The following is a 16,725-nucleotide window of genomic DNA, read 5'->3' as shown; positions in this document are numbered from 1 at the left end:
CGGTTTAAAAACTCTACTTTAGTAAAAGAAGAGGCAGACTGAAAGCAGCAGAGGGTAAGCATTTGGGGTCACTTTGAATTAAGGACCAGCATAGCCAACTGGGAAGTGTTGGGGACATTCTCCCCAGGGAAAGCAAGAGGAGTTTGGGTCCCTCAGATACTCTCGGTCCAGTAGTGCTCATTGTATGTCAAGGATGGCCTGACACAGAGGATATAAGTGGTGAGTGAGCTAGAGCCCCTGCTCTGAAGGATTCGAGAGTTCTAAAGGAGAAACAGGCATGACATCAACTAAGTGCTGTGTGAGACGTTTAGAGATTTTAGAAATGGCTTAAAGATAACAGTGAGCTGTTCTCGCTCAATAATTTATAGCATCAGTTTTCAGGATTTGGGTGAAAGTTATTATCTAACTGGCAAATTCCCTAGGACTGTGATTTTTTTTCTGTCTCTTCCTCCCTTCCACCTCTGACACTCTACTGCTCTTTAGACCCATCCACAGCCTGCACTGGGCTGTAAAGGTTGCCAGTGCACCGTAAGTCCAGTCTACCTCCCTGGATCTGTCTCTGATGGGAGACTGGGTTCTGAGCAGAGGCAGTGCCTGAGGAATCTTGAGGTCCTGAGTTTAATTGGTCTCCTCTCTGCCGTTCTCATCATCACACTGACTGCCCTGCAGTGCTCTCCCACTGAGAGGGAAATTGGGAAAAAGCCAAGATCCAACAGCTGCCGAAGAGACAGAGCAAATCCTCTATGGGCGTTCCTTCACCCGCCGGAACAGGGGACTCTGGCCACCCTCTAGGACTAGGGAGCCCAGGGCTGCCTCAGCTGTCACTTCTGTGGGGGAAGGGACTTCAGAATAAATGGTGCTCTTCATGCCCCAGAAGTCTGCGCCTCATGGTGTTGTTTACAAAGCCCCTCCACCAATATAGGTCTTTAGTAGACAACAGAGGTATTCAGTGGAGTGGAAGCAGAGAGCGCAAGAATTAACCTCTTACTAGGCTGCGTGAAAACCAGATCCCAGGAGAACCTCGTCTTTTAGTTAAACACTCACATATGCACAAACAAAACAAAACAATAGTCACACTAAAAAAACAGCCCTCTAGGGAAGGAATTCAGATGGTTGAATATTTGAAATCATCGAGGTCCCTGAAGAGGGATAGTAGCCCATTGCATCTTTTGTTCTGACACCCTTGTTAAGTATAGTGAAAAGGAAAGCTAGCCTGTATATTCCACCACCCTCCTGCCATGCCGTGACTAGTCAGGATGACCAGCCCTTGTGCCAGTCCATCCAGAACTGCAAAACCAAGGCCAGGGGTCTGGACCAGGCTCAGAAATTCCAGATTTGGAAGAATTAGGCTATCTGCTGTGGAAATGCTGAATTCCTTTTCTCTGGACGTTTTTGGAAGGCCTTCTGCTTTTTTAATCTCCTGACTTATTGTTTGTGACTAAGTTCAAATTCCAGAGAGGGAAGCAGCCAGTATGTGTGATTATTTCCTCTTGCACCAAGTGGAACTAAAAGAATGAACTTACTTCACTAGAAATAAATGTACCCTTTGGACCTTAAGCCAAAATGAGTATGCACAGTCAGTCTGGCCCCTATGCCATTTGTGCAGTAATTAAACACAAAAATGAAAAAAAGAGGTCCGTGGCATGCATTCACAATCTTTATTTTAGATATAAGGCAGAAAAGAAGAGAAGAATCTTTGAAAAGATCCTTTTTGTCCTAACTCAGCCATAGGCAGGGATGACTGCCTGGTGAAGAGGAAAGATCCTAGGATTTGGAGTGATTGGGGTGCATATTCTGGCCCCCCAGCTCAAGGGTAATGTAATCTTAGACAAATGGCTAAACTTCTTCAAGCTCCAGTTAAGACGGGGGTAATAAAACCTCAGAGAGTTGTTAACAAGGATTGAAAGAAGTAATGTGCAGAAAGCTTTTAAGCATAGGGCCCTGCACAGGGCAGATTCTCACTCAATGGGCTTTATTATTATCAGACTGTTACTGTAGGCCAATGCCAATAACAGAAACTCAAGGAGTGCCAGAGGGAATTCAGTGCTGGGCAGCTCAGTGCTGCTGTGCTAACAACCCTGCCTTGTGTTTACAAGCCAGCTGGGGCAGGGGATGTGCAGGCCATGGTTTCACCCTTGCTCTGCCCCACAGGTGATCTCCTCAGCGTTCTGGACTTCCCGTTCCTGTATTTCTACAGATTCCATGGCAGCTGCTGTGCCAGGTAATCTTAACTCACAGACTGTCCTACTATTAATTTGTATGTTTCTGTACCACCAGCTGTGGCTTCCTGAAGTCCAGGGTCACAGCCAGGTATCCAGATGAGCGGCCAGAGGGAGGAGGTGGCAGGTGCGGGTGTGGCAGCAGCCCCTGGCCATCAGTGGGTTGTTAGGAACATCCCCAGGCTCCGGGAGCTGCCTGGGCCGGAAGACCCCTGTCCTCACCAGGGCAGTGGTTTTCAAACTTGCAGGAGAGCTAGGATTCCCCCACTTTTTTTTCTCTACAACCAAGTCTTCTCTAGAACTTCAATATGTAAAATGATGAAACAGATTCAGTTCAAGGGCAGACTTGGGCCTAGAATTTCACCCTCTCCACTTCCACTTTGGTTTCTCTCTTGTTCCTGAAGTGCAACCTCCAGAAATCCTTGACTGAACCCTCAGACTCTTAAGAAGCAGATTTTGGAGGCCAATGACTAGGAGATGTTTAGACAGCAAGATGGTCAGTAGTATTTGGCCATGGGACATATCCAGGGACGTAGACCAATTAGAAGAATGCATTTAGATACATAGAAGTTCATACCCACCCTAACCCCTCTTTCCTGCCACCATCCCCACTTTGCTTGACTTTATTACACTGAGAAATGGAAAGGCTTCTGTGGACAGTCTCAAAGCACGTATTCTGATGTGGTGCCAAGATTGTAGTTGGGTTGAATTCCAGCCTTGCTGCTTGCTAACTTGTGGTTTTGGGTCAAGGCATCTTAGTTGTATGTTACACAGGCCTTAGTGTGTATTAAATAAGATATGCAGAGCCTGAAGCATCTTGCCTGGCTCAGTAAATAATGGCCATTGTTATTATATGCTCAGGTTGATAGTCAATAGTCAACAAACCATGAGCAATTGCTACCCAAGTCAGACCACCTATTTCCACACATTAATATTGTACCTTGTGAAGTGATCCTTTACAGTAAGTCGAAAAGCTGGTACGTAGCTAGGTGATGTTTCTCATGGGTGTGTTAGGACAAAAAGAAATCAATATTATAGAGTTTATTTATGCATTTGATCCTCAGAGTGATTTATCTGTCAGCCTCTGAAAAGTGTCAGGAAAACACCGACAGAATTCATCTCAGTCCCTGTATAAATCAATATGTCAGAAACAAGCCTGACTCTGGTGCCCATGCGCTGGTTTCCCCTTGGATCTGGTTCACTGGCAGCACAGAGAAGCCAGGTGCCAAGAGGAGGCAGCCACTGTGTGTGGTCATGTGCAAGAGAGCAGCCCAGTTCACAGCCCTCTGGTGGGCTCAGGGGGTGACGCTCTAGCTCCATTGGTGCCCCTTTTCATCTGCAACTTTCTCATAACCCAACATGAAAAATCAGCTTTTCTGTTTTTGGTTTTTTACTTTTAAAGATTTAGAAATCTTAATTTGAATAGATTTAACTTTCTATTACCTTCTACCCCCTGGTTTCAGTACAAAGCTTAACTTCTTTTAAGAATGTGTCAGTTTCCCCCACATCATCTCTTTCATGACTGTATCTCAGGCTAAGAATTGTCACCTTCTGAGGTCCTGGGGGAGCTGAGAAAGGATCATGGAGGCCGGAGGGGACAGTGGTAGCCATGACCTGGACACCCCATTAGCAGGGGGCCCAGGCTTTTGCACTTGTGAGATCCTCCCATTCCTTTTAAGATCTGCCTCCATAACAAGGGATAGAAGAGCTGATATTAGAAGGAGAAAGAAGAGGAATCCATGAGTAATTTAGAAATGATTCACTGACATACAAGTCAAGTGAGGAGGGACTCGTGCATGTTCGGAGTGTGTCAGTCACACCAGGAATAGCTCTGTTCCAGAAGAGTCTGTGCAGAGGGAAAGGTGAACATGGAGGCATGCCCTTCTGGCTGCAGGCAGAGAGAAGAGGAAAAGACTGGAGGGAAAGGAGGCATGGGAGCTAACAGGACAGGCACCTCCTTGGATGCAGCAGGCGCAAGCCACCAAGAAGTACCCTGCAGCACGGGCTGCCTCACTTCCCACTCGGCCCTGGCCCCTGGAGCATCTCACTCGGGCTCCCTGGTCACAAGCACATTGCCATGGGGAAGTTTGAAGAGCTGGGGAGAACTGTTGAAAGAAACTGGAAACCTGGACACTGTTTGTGCTGGTGCCTCTGTTTCTTGTTAATAAACTGAGGTTTGATGGGGAGGGGGCAGCTTTCTGTTCTCAGAGTCTGATTCCCATCGGGTGGGGTAAGGACCTCTGCTCATTCTGGCTTTCAGAACACAGAAGAGGCAAAAGAAGAAGGGAGGAAAGGGGGTTGTGGTCAAAGTTGTGAGGGTCAGCAAGCACAGCCAAGAATAGAAACCCAGGCCCCTTGATTTTCAGCCTACTGCTCACCCACAGGGGCCCCCTTGCCTTTCGGGTGTGAGTGACTCAACGACTTACCCCACAGCTGCCCAGCCTCCATGACTGCCGGTGTTAACCCGAGTGAGCTCTGCAGGTTGCCTGGGCCAAAGAGGCTGAACTGTAACAAGGGGGACCTAATCCCTACCTCGTCCTGTCCCTGGATAGTGGCTGAGAACTAATCTAATGAAGTAAAGGCACACATTTCTATGAAATTTAGCCTTAGGTGTGTTTAATTCAATTCAACTTGCCTTCAAGTAAACTTGTCAAGCATTTATGTAATACCCACTATGATCAAGGTCCCGAGTTTGGCCCTGTTGGGGAAAGTACAGAGAAGCTCATGGCTGGGCCCTGCCCTCTCAGAGCTCACAGTCTGGGTTGGAGCCGCACACCAGTGCCTGGACTGCAGGTCAGTGTGGCCCTCTAGGCTGTGGAGGTATGGATGAGGTGCAGCTCATACGAGCTGCCTCTCTGGTTAGGGCACAATTGCAGTCCTATCTCGTGCATTTTAATATTCAACTTCTAAGGAAAGTCACACTCAAGCCCCTACGTGTGTGTCTTTGCAGGAAGTCGGCTTCTATCCTGCAGACTCTCTACTACATTTTCTTCCCCAATTGCTCTGCCTGCAAATGCAAGGGAACATGACCATTCTTTTGGGTGCCCTTTGCTTGGAACTTGACCACACACTGATGCTTAAAAAAATGGTACTGGTTCAGGCTACAACTTCCCCATTCGCTGGTGTGCCAATGCCATGCTGGTCCAGACCCTGAATAACCCCTGAGATGCTGCCTCAGCCTCAGGCTCCTGTGGTGGGGGCTCTTTCACGTCAGACACGTGGGCTTAGGCATCACTGCAAAGCATAGCTTCTCTGTGGGTTGGACTTCTGTTACTGGAGCCAGCCCTCTGCTTCGGATTCTTACCCTGAACCCAGGAGCCAGTCTAGACTCTCTGCCCTCATATGGGGAGTTTCACTTTGGGGATCTTTTCCTGGCAGGTTTTTCTGCTTGAAAAAAATCGGAGCTCTACCCCAGCTGGCACCAAGCTCCAGAAACAAAATGGGAGGGGCAGGAGGTCTTGTCCTCCATATTTTTTTCTTTCATAGTTTAGCCAGAGGCCTCCCAAATTTCGATACCCCACCTCCCCAGTTCAGTGAAACACTCTCCTTATAGCTCCTTAGAAAAATAGAGTTTGAGTTTTTAAATTTTTGATGTTTTTATCTGGAGATGACTAGACTACACAGATGAGATAGAGGTTGTATATAATTAGAAATTGACTGGTAAAATGTAACAGAAAATGGCTATTGGCTAAAGGAAGATAAGCCTCACTAACAAAAGAATATTTTCTCCTTCCAGTGGATTCTTAGGATTCTTTCTCATGTTCAGCACTGTGAAGCTAAAAAGCCTTATGGCACCAGGACAGTGTGCAGCCTGGATTTTTTTTGCTAAGGTAAGAAAGAGGGAAGAGTTGGGAAAACTCTTACCTCAGGAGCCTTTGTAGTCAGTGTTCTTAGAGCCTGTGTAATGTCAGCTTTGATCTCCAAGAAATCATTTCCAGTCCCTGGCCCAAGCCTGATCCTCCACTCATTCAGGCAATAATGTCTGAGGCCTTCTGGCTATTTTATCATGCTCCTGAAAGGTGACCTGGGTAAGCCCCTTAACTTCCCTGAGTCTTAATTTGTCCACTTGAACATGAGAGGTTTTGCCCAATAAAATCTCTAAGGCTTCTCCAGTCCTTAAAGACTGGATGCATGGGGAGATTCTTACCTTCCTTCCTTGGGACTCTGAGGGTGTCCAGAGCTCAAATGACTTTCCCAAGAAGTCCAGACAGGAGTGACAGAGAAAGAAAAATAGGCAGCCGGCTAGGTTGGGCGACTCCAGTGAAGCAGTCAGAAAAGGGACTATTAAAAGAATGCCCATTGCATTTCTGATTGACCATGGTTGGAGAATAAGAGAAAGAGGTGGGAAAATAAGGAGCTGAGAAAGCAGCTGTGGGATGCATGACCTTAACTGAGATGTTTGGAATTAGCTTCTTTCCAGTGGAGCATTTCAATTCCCTGATGTCTGTGAAGGAGTCAGGTTACAGGGCCCACAGTGTAGCTTCCAAGGAATAAGGTTTCTTCATTTAATCTAATGAAATAACCATTTAAGCTTGTTCCTTTAGTCATCTTCATGTTTGTTGGCTGATATTTTTCCCCAGAAAACAAAAACAAACATTTTTCTTTGAAAAATCAGATTTCATCCAGTGATATTTTTACTGCATGGTCTACTTTCTAGAAGTATTAATAATGCTAATTCCAGCAGACGGTGAAGAGAGGCTGAGATGCTGATTTCCAGCAGGATGGAATGAGAAGGTTGCCAAATCCTCTCCCCAAAAAGGAGCTAGAAAGCTGTGATAAGATTGTCAAAAATATCCATCTCAGCTCTCTAAAAATTGACCAAGGCATACAGCATGCTGAGAAGCATTTGCTCGTGAAAAGTACTAAACTTTGGGTAGAAACAGCATGAGCAACCTGCTCCCATTCCCTCCTCCCCAGGTCTGTCAGAGTGATATTTCAACCAGAGCAGGGCAGGCTGTGAAAACCAGCAGACTTGCTGTCACTTCCATAATACTGTATTTGGAGTATTTTTAGTTAAAGTGGCCATGTCAGTGGTAAAATTATAGAAAGAGTTGGGAGTTCCACTCTCTTGAGTTTACAGTCCTCTTCGGGGCAAACATTGGATCAGTGGTCTGGCTGGAGACTTAATTGGTAGTCTTGGGAGGTGAGACAGCTGTAAGGGCTTCATAGCTCCCCATATATCCTAGATTGACCTTAGTTTGTATGCACAAGGAGCAGAGGTAGAGTGTGTCCAAGACACTCACAAGTACCTGGCCGACAGAGCTTGTGTGCACACACAGAGGACATGTGAGAGAGCCAGCAGAAAGTAAAAGCTGGGGCAGATAAAAAGTAGCCTCAAGTTTGAATGTGCTCCCCAGCACCCCCACAGACTCAGAAGCAGAGAGAAGCCTTTTTGGCTCAAGGTGTTTGAGCAAAATATCTGACTAGTGTTTGCCAGAACACTAAGCTATACAGACGTGGATATGACCCTTAGAAATCCAAGTTTAAAAACAAAAACAAAAAAATTGAGAAAAGACATGAACAACTGTACCTTGTGTGGTTACACATTTCATGGACTTAGTCCACACAAATTACTAAACAAGCAAAATAATACCAGTTAACAGTACTCTGGGGAAAAAGTCAGAATCCAGAGTTGCTATCATATGTTATCTAAAATGTTCAGTATTCAGTGAAAAAATTAGAGGCACTCAGAGAAGCAAGAAAGCATGATTTCATGCACAGATTAAACAGCAGTTAATAAGAACTGTGTTTGTATGTCTGTCCTCAGATAGGATTTAGCAGAAAGAGCCTGCAAAGCAGCTACTTAACTATGTTCAGAGATATAAAGGAATCCATGTTTAAAGAATTAAAGAAAAGACCCAGTAAATACAGAATCTCAATAATCAGATAGAAATAATTTTAGAAGAACCAAATGGAAAATCCAGCACTAAAAAGTACAGTAACTGGAATGAAATGAAAGAATTCTGTAATGGTACTCAAACAAATTTGAGATGGCAGAAGAAAGAATAAGTGACCTGGAAGGCAGAGCAAAAGAAATTATTCAGTCTAAAGAACAATTTTTAAAAAGTGAACAAATAAAAACAGAGGCTCAGAGACTATTTATTTGGAAATTAAATAACATACTTCTAAATAGCCTGTGAGGCAAAGAAAAAAATCACAAGGGAAATTTAAAATATTTTGAGCCAAATGAAAACAAAAACATAGCATGTCAAAATGTAGGGATACAGCCAAAGTAAAGCTTAAAGGGAAATTTATAGCTCTAAACACCCATCTCAGAAAAGAAGAAAGATCTCAAATTAATAACCTAAGTGTCCACCTTAAGAAACTAGAAAAAGAAGACCAAACTAAACCCAATGTAAGCAGAAGGAAGGATATGATAGTTTAAGTAGAAATTAATGAAATAGAAGACAGAAAAGCAATAGAAAAAAATCAGTTTGTTCTTTGAAAGCATCTACAAAATTGACAAATCTCCAGCTAAACTGACTAAGAAAATAGGAAAGAAGATACAAATTATCAAAATTAGAAATGAAAAAAGAGACATCACTATGGTCTGATAGAAACTTAAAGGATTGTATACTATGAATAACTTTAGTCATGCATGTTATGAGTAACTTGATGCCAGCAAATTAGACAATTTGGATGAAATGGACAAATCCCCAAAAAGTTACAAATTAGGAAAATTCACTCAAGAATAAATGGAAAATACTGTAATTAAAATTATTTCCACAAAGAAAATCCCATTCTCAATTGGGTTTATTGATGAATTCTATTTAAGGATGAAATTTTTTCTTCACGAATTCTTTTATAAAGAGAAAGAGGGACCAACTCACAATTTATTATATAAGGTGTTATGCTGATACTAAACACCAAACCAAAAAAAAGAAAAAAAACCCTAAGAAAACTTAGACCAATATCCTTCATAAACATAGATGTTCAACAAAATATTAGCAAACCAAATTTGGCTACATGCAAAAAGGATTTTATACCATTTATTCCAGAATGTAAAATTGGTTTAACATATGAAAATTAATATAATACATTATATTTATAGGATAAGGAGCAAAAATACATGGTCATGTCAATAGGTGCAGAAAATCATTTGACAAATTCTAACACTCATTCATGATAAAAACTCAACAAACTACTAACAGAAGGGGACCTCCTCAACATGATAAAAGGCATCTGTGAAAACCTATAGCTAATATTATACTTAATAGTGAAAGACTGAATACTTACCCCTGAAATCTGGGAACAACACAAGAATGTTTGCTCTCATCACTTCTATGCAACATTGTACTAGAGGTTTTGGGGAGTTCAATAAGCACCTCCCAACACACACATACTCAAAGGCATCCAGATTAGAAAGAAAGAAATTAAATAGCCTGTATTCACAGATGACATTATCTTATTTGTAGAAAATTATAAGGAAACTATAAAAACACTAATTGAGCCAATAAACAATTTATCAAGGTCTCAGAATGCAAAATCAATGTAAAAAATCTATTGTAGTTTTGTAAGTAATGAACAGTCATTTTTATAAAAATGAAATTAAGAAATTCCATTCATAATAGCATCAAAAAGAAAAAAGTTACTTAGAAATCTAACAAAGAAGTTCAAGATTTAGACATTTAAATTTATAAAACCTTTCTGAGAAAAATTAAAGATCTCAATAAATGGGGAGACTTGGTATTGTTAAGATAGAAATTCTTCCTAATTTGATCAATAGATTCAGTGTAATTTCTACCAAAATCTCAGGAAACTTTTTGTGCAAATTCACAAACTGATCCTAAAATTTATTTGGAAATCCAATACACAAAATAATTTTGTGAAAGAAAAACAAAGTTGGGTGACTTAAATTACACAATTTTGAAACTCATGTAAAACTAGAATAATCAAGATATTGTGGTATTGGTGTGAGGATAGGCATTTGTGGTCTATTGATTTTCAAGGAAGGTGCCAAAGCAATTCAATGAGGAAAGGATTTTCTTTTAACAGATGATACTGAAACAGTCAGATATTCACATGCCAAAAAAAAAGGACTTAGACCCTTACCTCACATTGTTAACTCAACATGGATCATAGACCTAAAGGTAGGAGCTAAAACTAGAAAACACAGAAAAAAAAAAACCTTAATGACCTTGTTTTAAGCAAGGAGTTCTTAACTATGACACCAAAAACATGAGCCATAAAATAATTGATAGATTAGGTAACATTAAAACATTTTGCAACTCAAAAGACACCATTGAGAAAACAAAAAGACAAGCCATATCCTAGGAGAAAATATTTGCAAATCATATAACTGATAAAGGACTTGTATCCAGAATATATGAAGAGTTCTTATACTTCAGTGAGACTACATACAACCCAATTAAAAAAATTCAAAAGGTGTGAATAGACGTTTCATTAAAGAAGAGAGATGAATGGTTTATAGTCCAAGAAGGAGCTCAACATCATTAGTCAATTAGGGAAGTGCAAATTAAAATCATGATGAGATATCACTACACATGCACCAGGATGGCTATAATAAAAAATATAGATGCTATCAAGTGCTGACAATAATGTGGAGAAACTGGAACCCTCATAAGTTGCTAGTGGAATGTAAAATGATATAGCTGCTTTGGAAAACTGTTTGGCTGTATCTTAAAACATTAAACATGAACTGATTATACAACCCAGCAATTCTATTCCTAGGAATCTACCCAAGAGAAATGGAAACTTATATCCACAAAAAGCCTTAAAACATGAATGCTCAGAGCAGCATTATTTGTAATAGCCCCAAACTGGAAGCAATCTAAATGTCCATCAACTAGTGAATGCATAAACAAGATGTGGTATATACATAACAATGGAATACTATTCTGGAATAAAGAAGAATGGACTGTTAATACATTGCTACAACGTGGATAAATCTGAAGAAACATTATGCTAAGTGGAAGAAGCCAGTCACAAAATAATACAAATAATATGATTCTGTTTATGTGTATTGTCCAAAAAAGGCAAATTTATAGAGACAAGAAACATATTTGGTTTCTTGGAGCAGAGGATCGGTTTCTTGGAGCTTGTGGGAGTTTTTTTTAGGCAATGAAAATGTTAAAGCTGAGTCATTGTGATGGTTACCATCATTGAAATTAATTTATTAAATGTGTTCATTAAAAATCATTGAATTTTACATTTACAGTGGATGAATTTTATGGTAGGTAAAGCATCCCTGAAAGCTGTAATATAGTGGTGCTCAAACAAAGTGCGTTAATCTTGTGTTTTAGGATTAGGAAGTACATTTTTTCCTGTGTATAGGCTTTGCCTGTTTAGCCACTATTTTGATGAGTCTTCTTTTTATTTATTTTATTTTTTCTTTTCTCCTTAAACTCTGAGGGAGGTTTATAATTTTCTCCTCTATAATTGATTCAGAGGTGGAAGGATTCTTAATTGGCTGCTGTGGTTTAATGCTTATATTCCTTAAGTGTGGAGGATTGGATAGATGTGCCATTACAGTCTCTTGAGGCCTCAGTACATCAAGCAGTATCTCTCTCTCCCTCTCTTACTCTATCTCTCATTTTTTTAAATTAAATTAAATTAATTTATTATTTTTTTATTGATATTGTTAATGTACAATTACTTGAACAACATTATGGTTATTAGACTCCCCCTATTATCAAGTCCCCCCCACATACCCCATTACAGTCACTGTCCATCAGCATAGTAAGATGTTTCTCTCTCTCTCTTTTTTCTTTTTTCTTTCTCTTTTTTTTTTTTTGAGAGGGCATCTCTCATATTTATTGATCAAATGGTTGTTAACAACAATAAAATTCTGTATAGGGGACTCAATGCACAATCATTAATCAACCCCAAGCCTAATTCTCAACAGTCTCCAATCTTTTGAAGCATAACGAACAAGTTCTTACATGGTGAACAAGTTCTTACATAGTGAATAAGTTCTTACATGGTGAACAGTGCAAGGGCAGTCATATCACAGAAACTTTCAGTTTTGATCACGTGTCATGAACTATGAACAATCAAGTCAGATATGATTATCCATTTGATTTTTATACTTGATTTATATGTGAATTCCACATTTCTCCCGTATTTTTTTTTAATAAAAAGCTGAAGTGGTAGGTAGATGCAAGATAAAGGTAGAAAACATAATTTAGTGCTGTAAGAGGGCAAATGTAGATGATCAGGTCTGTGCCTATAGACTAAGTATTAATCCAAGCTAGACAAGGGCAACAAAACATCCACGGATGCAGAAGATTTCTCTCAAAATGGGTGTGTGTGTGAGGTTCTAAGCCTCACCTCTGTTGATCCCCAATTTCTCACCTGGTGTCTCCCCTGCGACTGTGCCTATCTTAGGTTGTTCCTCCCTTGAGGAATCTTACCCATCTCTGGCTAACCAGTCATCTTTCGGGGCCATACAGGGAAATGTAAAGTTGGTGAGTGAGAGAGAAGCCATATTCTTCGAAAAGGTTAGCTTTTTACTTCTTTGCAGATTTATGCCCTGTGGCTTCTATGCCCAGCATTTGTCTTGAGGTATCTTTACCACTTGGAAGAATTATGATACTCGATAATTTTCGATATGAGGCACGAATTCTACTAAAGTCTTTTTTCTTTTTTATATGAAAATGAGCTGTTATCCTCAATGGCATAATATTTACCCATTCTTTGGGCCACCTACACATCAAAATGTGCTGACATTTGAAGCACAACAAAATTGTACTTAACAAGACAGCATTTCCCCATGGTGTCCTTGTGACTCTCCTGGGCGCCAGCATATTCAGAAAATGTCTTGGAAGAATGTTCCCTTGGTCCCAGAGGAGAATTTGGTTCTGTGGAAAAACTCCAAGGTACACAGGCAGGGAGGTCATTCAGAAGAAAGCTGAGGGTACCTTCTTCCTGGCTTCCGAAGGACCCATTCTGGCCATTCTCCAAGGAGCTGTCACAGCAGCTTCATCTCCTCCAAGTTCTGAGAAAGGCATCCATGCTTCTCTCTGGTCCTTGTCTTTCTGAGTATCTTCTTTGGGTCTGAGAATGCTCAGCATGGAAAAAATGTGTAAGTCATTTTACATGTGTTACCACAATTATTATTGTATTTCTCTCTGGGAATTTGAGAAACAGTCTAAGCCAAAAATAACAGAATATTTAGCATCTTCTTTTTTATTTCTCCCTTCATTTTAATAAATGCAAGCATGTGAAACCGAACTGCACCTTCACAAAGTCTTGGGATCCCTTCCCACTCGTAATGTAAAGTATTGATACAGGAAAGAGTGACTGAGTTAAGGAGAAAAGCAATGAGATGTGTAGCCATATAGAAAGATGGGGTATGAGTTAATGTTTTTCTCCTAGGCTTTCTCCAGCAGATTTAAGATCTCACATGAGAGTTTTTCCAGGATTAAACAGTGCCTTGTCTCACCCTTGTTAACTTCAAACTGACCAGGGTTCTCAGCATCCATGGGAAAGAAGCAACTGAGGTCAGAGTGAATTTATGGTAAGGATGAGCCAGGAGAGGGGAGGTGTCCCCAGATAGCAGCCCCAGTCAATCCTCTAGGGTTCTTAGGAGCCAGTGTTTGCCCCTGTCTCAAAGCTCTGACTGTAAGAAGGTTTTCCTCCTCTAAGCTAATGCCATAGTTGGTGCCACCACTTCATGCCCAGAAGGCAATGGTAGACCAGAAAACTGAGCCCCAGTCTGTTCTTTTCATGACCCTGGGCATAATGAATGCCTGTCAGTGTCACATCCCAGGCGCCTGACTTGCCTCTCTTAGTCCCTTGACCGACACTGTCATAATTTACCACCTGCCTGAAACAGCTGTTAATTCCATGGGATTTTAAGGTACATTAGATTCTCATAGTTTTGATGGTATTAGATGTATTTGGTCTCGCTCTGCATGGTCTTATTTTGGGACCATTCTACCCATCAGTCAACATCATGAAGGAAACCTTTGGAGAGGGAGGTGGGGGGCATGCATCAGTGTGTGTGTCTAAGCTGTTTTATGATCTGGAGAAGGTGAAAGTGTCGAGGGTGAGACCTTTCGGGGACATTGCTGAGCTAGGTGGTGCTGATTCAGGCCCTGGGAAGGGGAGAGCTCTGAGGAGGCCGAGGCAGTCGAGTGGCTGACTGGTTCCTACAAGCCCGGGTTGCTGGGAAAGGTGGAAGAATGGAATGAGGGCCTCCCAGGATGAGAGGCAGGGACCCCAAGGCAGGATGTGCAGCTGGAGGACCATGAGAAAATAAATTTGAGTGGAGGAGGAGAGTGGGGAGGTGTGGGGGGAGTTGGGCCCAGAAGAAGCAGATCATAGAAAGCCCTAAACGCCAGGCCACCCAGACCATTGTGAACCTTTGGATGAGACTAATGGTAAATAGTGTTTCATCAGATAATATGGCAATGGTGCTTTAAATAGATTGGAAATGAGTTCCAAGCATTTAGAAGGGACGTAAACCAAGGTAGTGATGGCAGGCATAAAGAGAAAAGGTCAACTTGACTAATAGTTTGAATAAAAATAAGTATTAATGTATCATATAATTGGGTGAATATGATAAAGGAATTAGATAACAAAGACTCAGATCATGTTAGACAAGTAGGGAGTGTGTAATGATACAGGGAATGATGGATAGGGAAGATCCAAATGGTCCTAAGGTTTGTAGCTAGAGACACAGGAATCCACGGCATTACAGACAGAAATGGGGTGATTGTGAAAGAACCTCTTTGGGGAGGAAGTGATTGGGAATAAAACATCTGAACAACTGTTTGTGTTGGACAAATGAGATAAAATGTAGTTGAGAGTCAGGGCTTTGCATGTCTGTTGGTGTTGGAATCAAGAAAGTGAATAAATAGATGAGCTCACTGAGAGGGGGGTAGGGATTTGGGCAGAGCAAAGGCCTAGGACTTCTCCTGGGAGATGCTCAGATGCCAGGGACCGGTAATGAGTAGAGAGAGGAGTAGTCCCTGAGAGGCAGAATGGGAAACCAGGCAAGTTCAGGGTGGGGAAGTCTCAGAAAGAATTTTAAGGAGTAAAACCAAATGCCACCAAGAAGTCACAGAGATCCGGATTGAGAAAAGACCAAAGTGCGGACATTGCTAGCCTTTGAGGAAGCAGTTTTAGTAAAAGGGCAGGGGTGGGAGTAGGCAGAGGATGGATCAGAAATGCCCAAAAATACATAGGAAGTAGACAGAAGGTTGTGATTGGTGATGGGCAGATGGAGAGCTGGCTCTAGTGGAGATAATTTCTTTTCTAGGAAAAGAAAGACTTGAGTTAGGCTTGAAACTAGAAAAGAAGACACCCATAAGCAGAGAGATGCGAAAATGCTAGAGAAGGAGGGGAAATCGGGAGAACATATTTCAGTGGGCGGTGGAAGGAGTGTGGCAGCTAACTTTAGAGAAAACAGAAGCCTTCTTTTCTGAACCTTAGCAGAGGGGAGGTGATAGATGGGGGGAGGCTTTCCCCTGAGACGAGTAGCAGAGGGAGTGGGATTTCAGGGGGTAAAGGAAAGGGAAGAGCACTCATGGACTGGCTTTGGTTACTAAGTGCTGAACCCCTCTGGTTCTCAGTTGTTTCATCCATAAAGCAAGGCGTCTGGGCTTAGAAGCTACCTAAAGATAGCTCAAAGCCGTTTGACTACAGTGAGCTCTGACAGTGTTGACTGTGTCTGATATTTAAGACTAAATGCAGATGGCGTTTACATTCCACTGTAGAATTATATATAATGATGATAGGCTAGAAGCCATATCAATAACTATCAGTGCCTACTTAATCAAACATTTGCTGGATTTTAAAAGTCTTTAATAGATACAATCAGAATAAAGTAGGAAACCATTCAGTAATCTGACCTTCTTCCATTTCTATCACCAAATTCCCCCTTCTCTTATGGAAGACTATGTGTAAATGCTACAAGCAGTTAATTGGAATGTTTGTCCTTGTTTTATGTAGGGTTTGGACAGTCAAAATTTGTGCTTATGGGATGAGATTTCTTTTCCCATTGCTACTTAGGAAGAATGCTGCTCACATGGTCCAGGCAGAAGATGGGGAAGCCTTCTTACACATGGTCCCATCTGAGTCTTCAAACCTGGAGCGTTTGCCAGGTGCAGAAATGGGGCAAGCAAAGAAAGATCAAGGGGAAAATATTGCAATATTAGAAAATTGTAGAACCTGGGCTTCTCAATGTTTCAAGATAAAGGAGACTATATAAGGTAATGTATGTGGAGATAGCTGGGGTGTTCCAAATGCTGTGCAAACATAGAGCATATGGCAGAGTCATATAAACCTGAACCACGACTTAGTTTTAACTGGGCTTTGAGTCCCAGGCCTGCCACTTTCTAGGTGTGTACTTCATCTTCTCATCTGTAAGCAAATATAGCAATAATGTCTACCTTATGCGGAGAGTTGCATAATATTTAGATAGCTCTAGAATAATGAATGCCTGCAGTTGGCAGATCCTCCTTGGCCCTGTCAACCACTAGTTTAATTCTTTCACCAAATTAACCAGTGATTTCCTGAGTCTGAATCTGTCATTTGTATT

At 41.5% G+C, this 16,725-nt stretch overlaps 1 protein-coding gene across 9 annotated transcripts in view; it reads left to right on the top strand.

The window, feature by feature from the left end:
- Positions 1–16,725, top strand: part of TMEM241 (transmembrane protein 241) — a 110,025-nt gene that overhangs the window by 51,935 nt on the left and 41,365 nt on the right. For 8 of the 9 annotated variants that reach the window (XR_012121182.1, XM_073212894.1, XM_017661414.3 and 5 more), the window contains 2 exons: positions 2,152–2,221; positions 5,956–6,049. Coding sequence is in view for 8 of the 9 variants with exons in the window: in XM_073212894.1 (XP_073068995.1) it covers positions 2,152–2,221; positions 5,956–6,049 (164 nt within the window). In the remaining variant the exon portion in view is untranslated. Of the gene's footprint in view, positions 1–2,151; positions 2,222–5,955; positions 6,050–10,910; positions 11,335–16,725 lie in introns of those variants that run through there. The other variant, XM_073212893.1, reaches the window with a different exon arrangement.

Source organism: Manis javanica, chromosome 9, assembly GCF_040802235.1.
Source record: "Manis javanica isolate MJ-LG chromosome 9, MJ_LKY, whole genome shotgun sequence".
Classification (NCBI taxonomy): domain Eukaryota; kingdom Metazoa; phylum Chordata; class Mammalia; order Pholidota; family Manidae; genus Manis; species Manis javanica.
The sequence above is the reverse complement of the archived record's forward strand: the minus strand, read 5'-3'. Positions and strand labels throughout refer to the sequence as shown.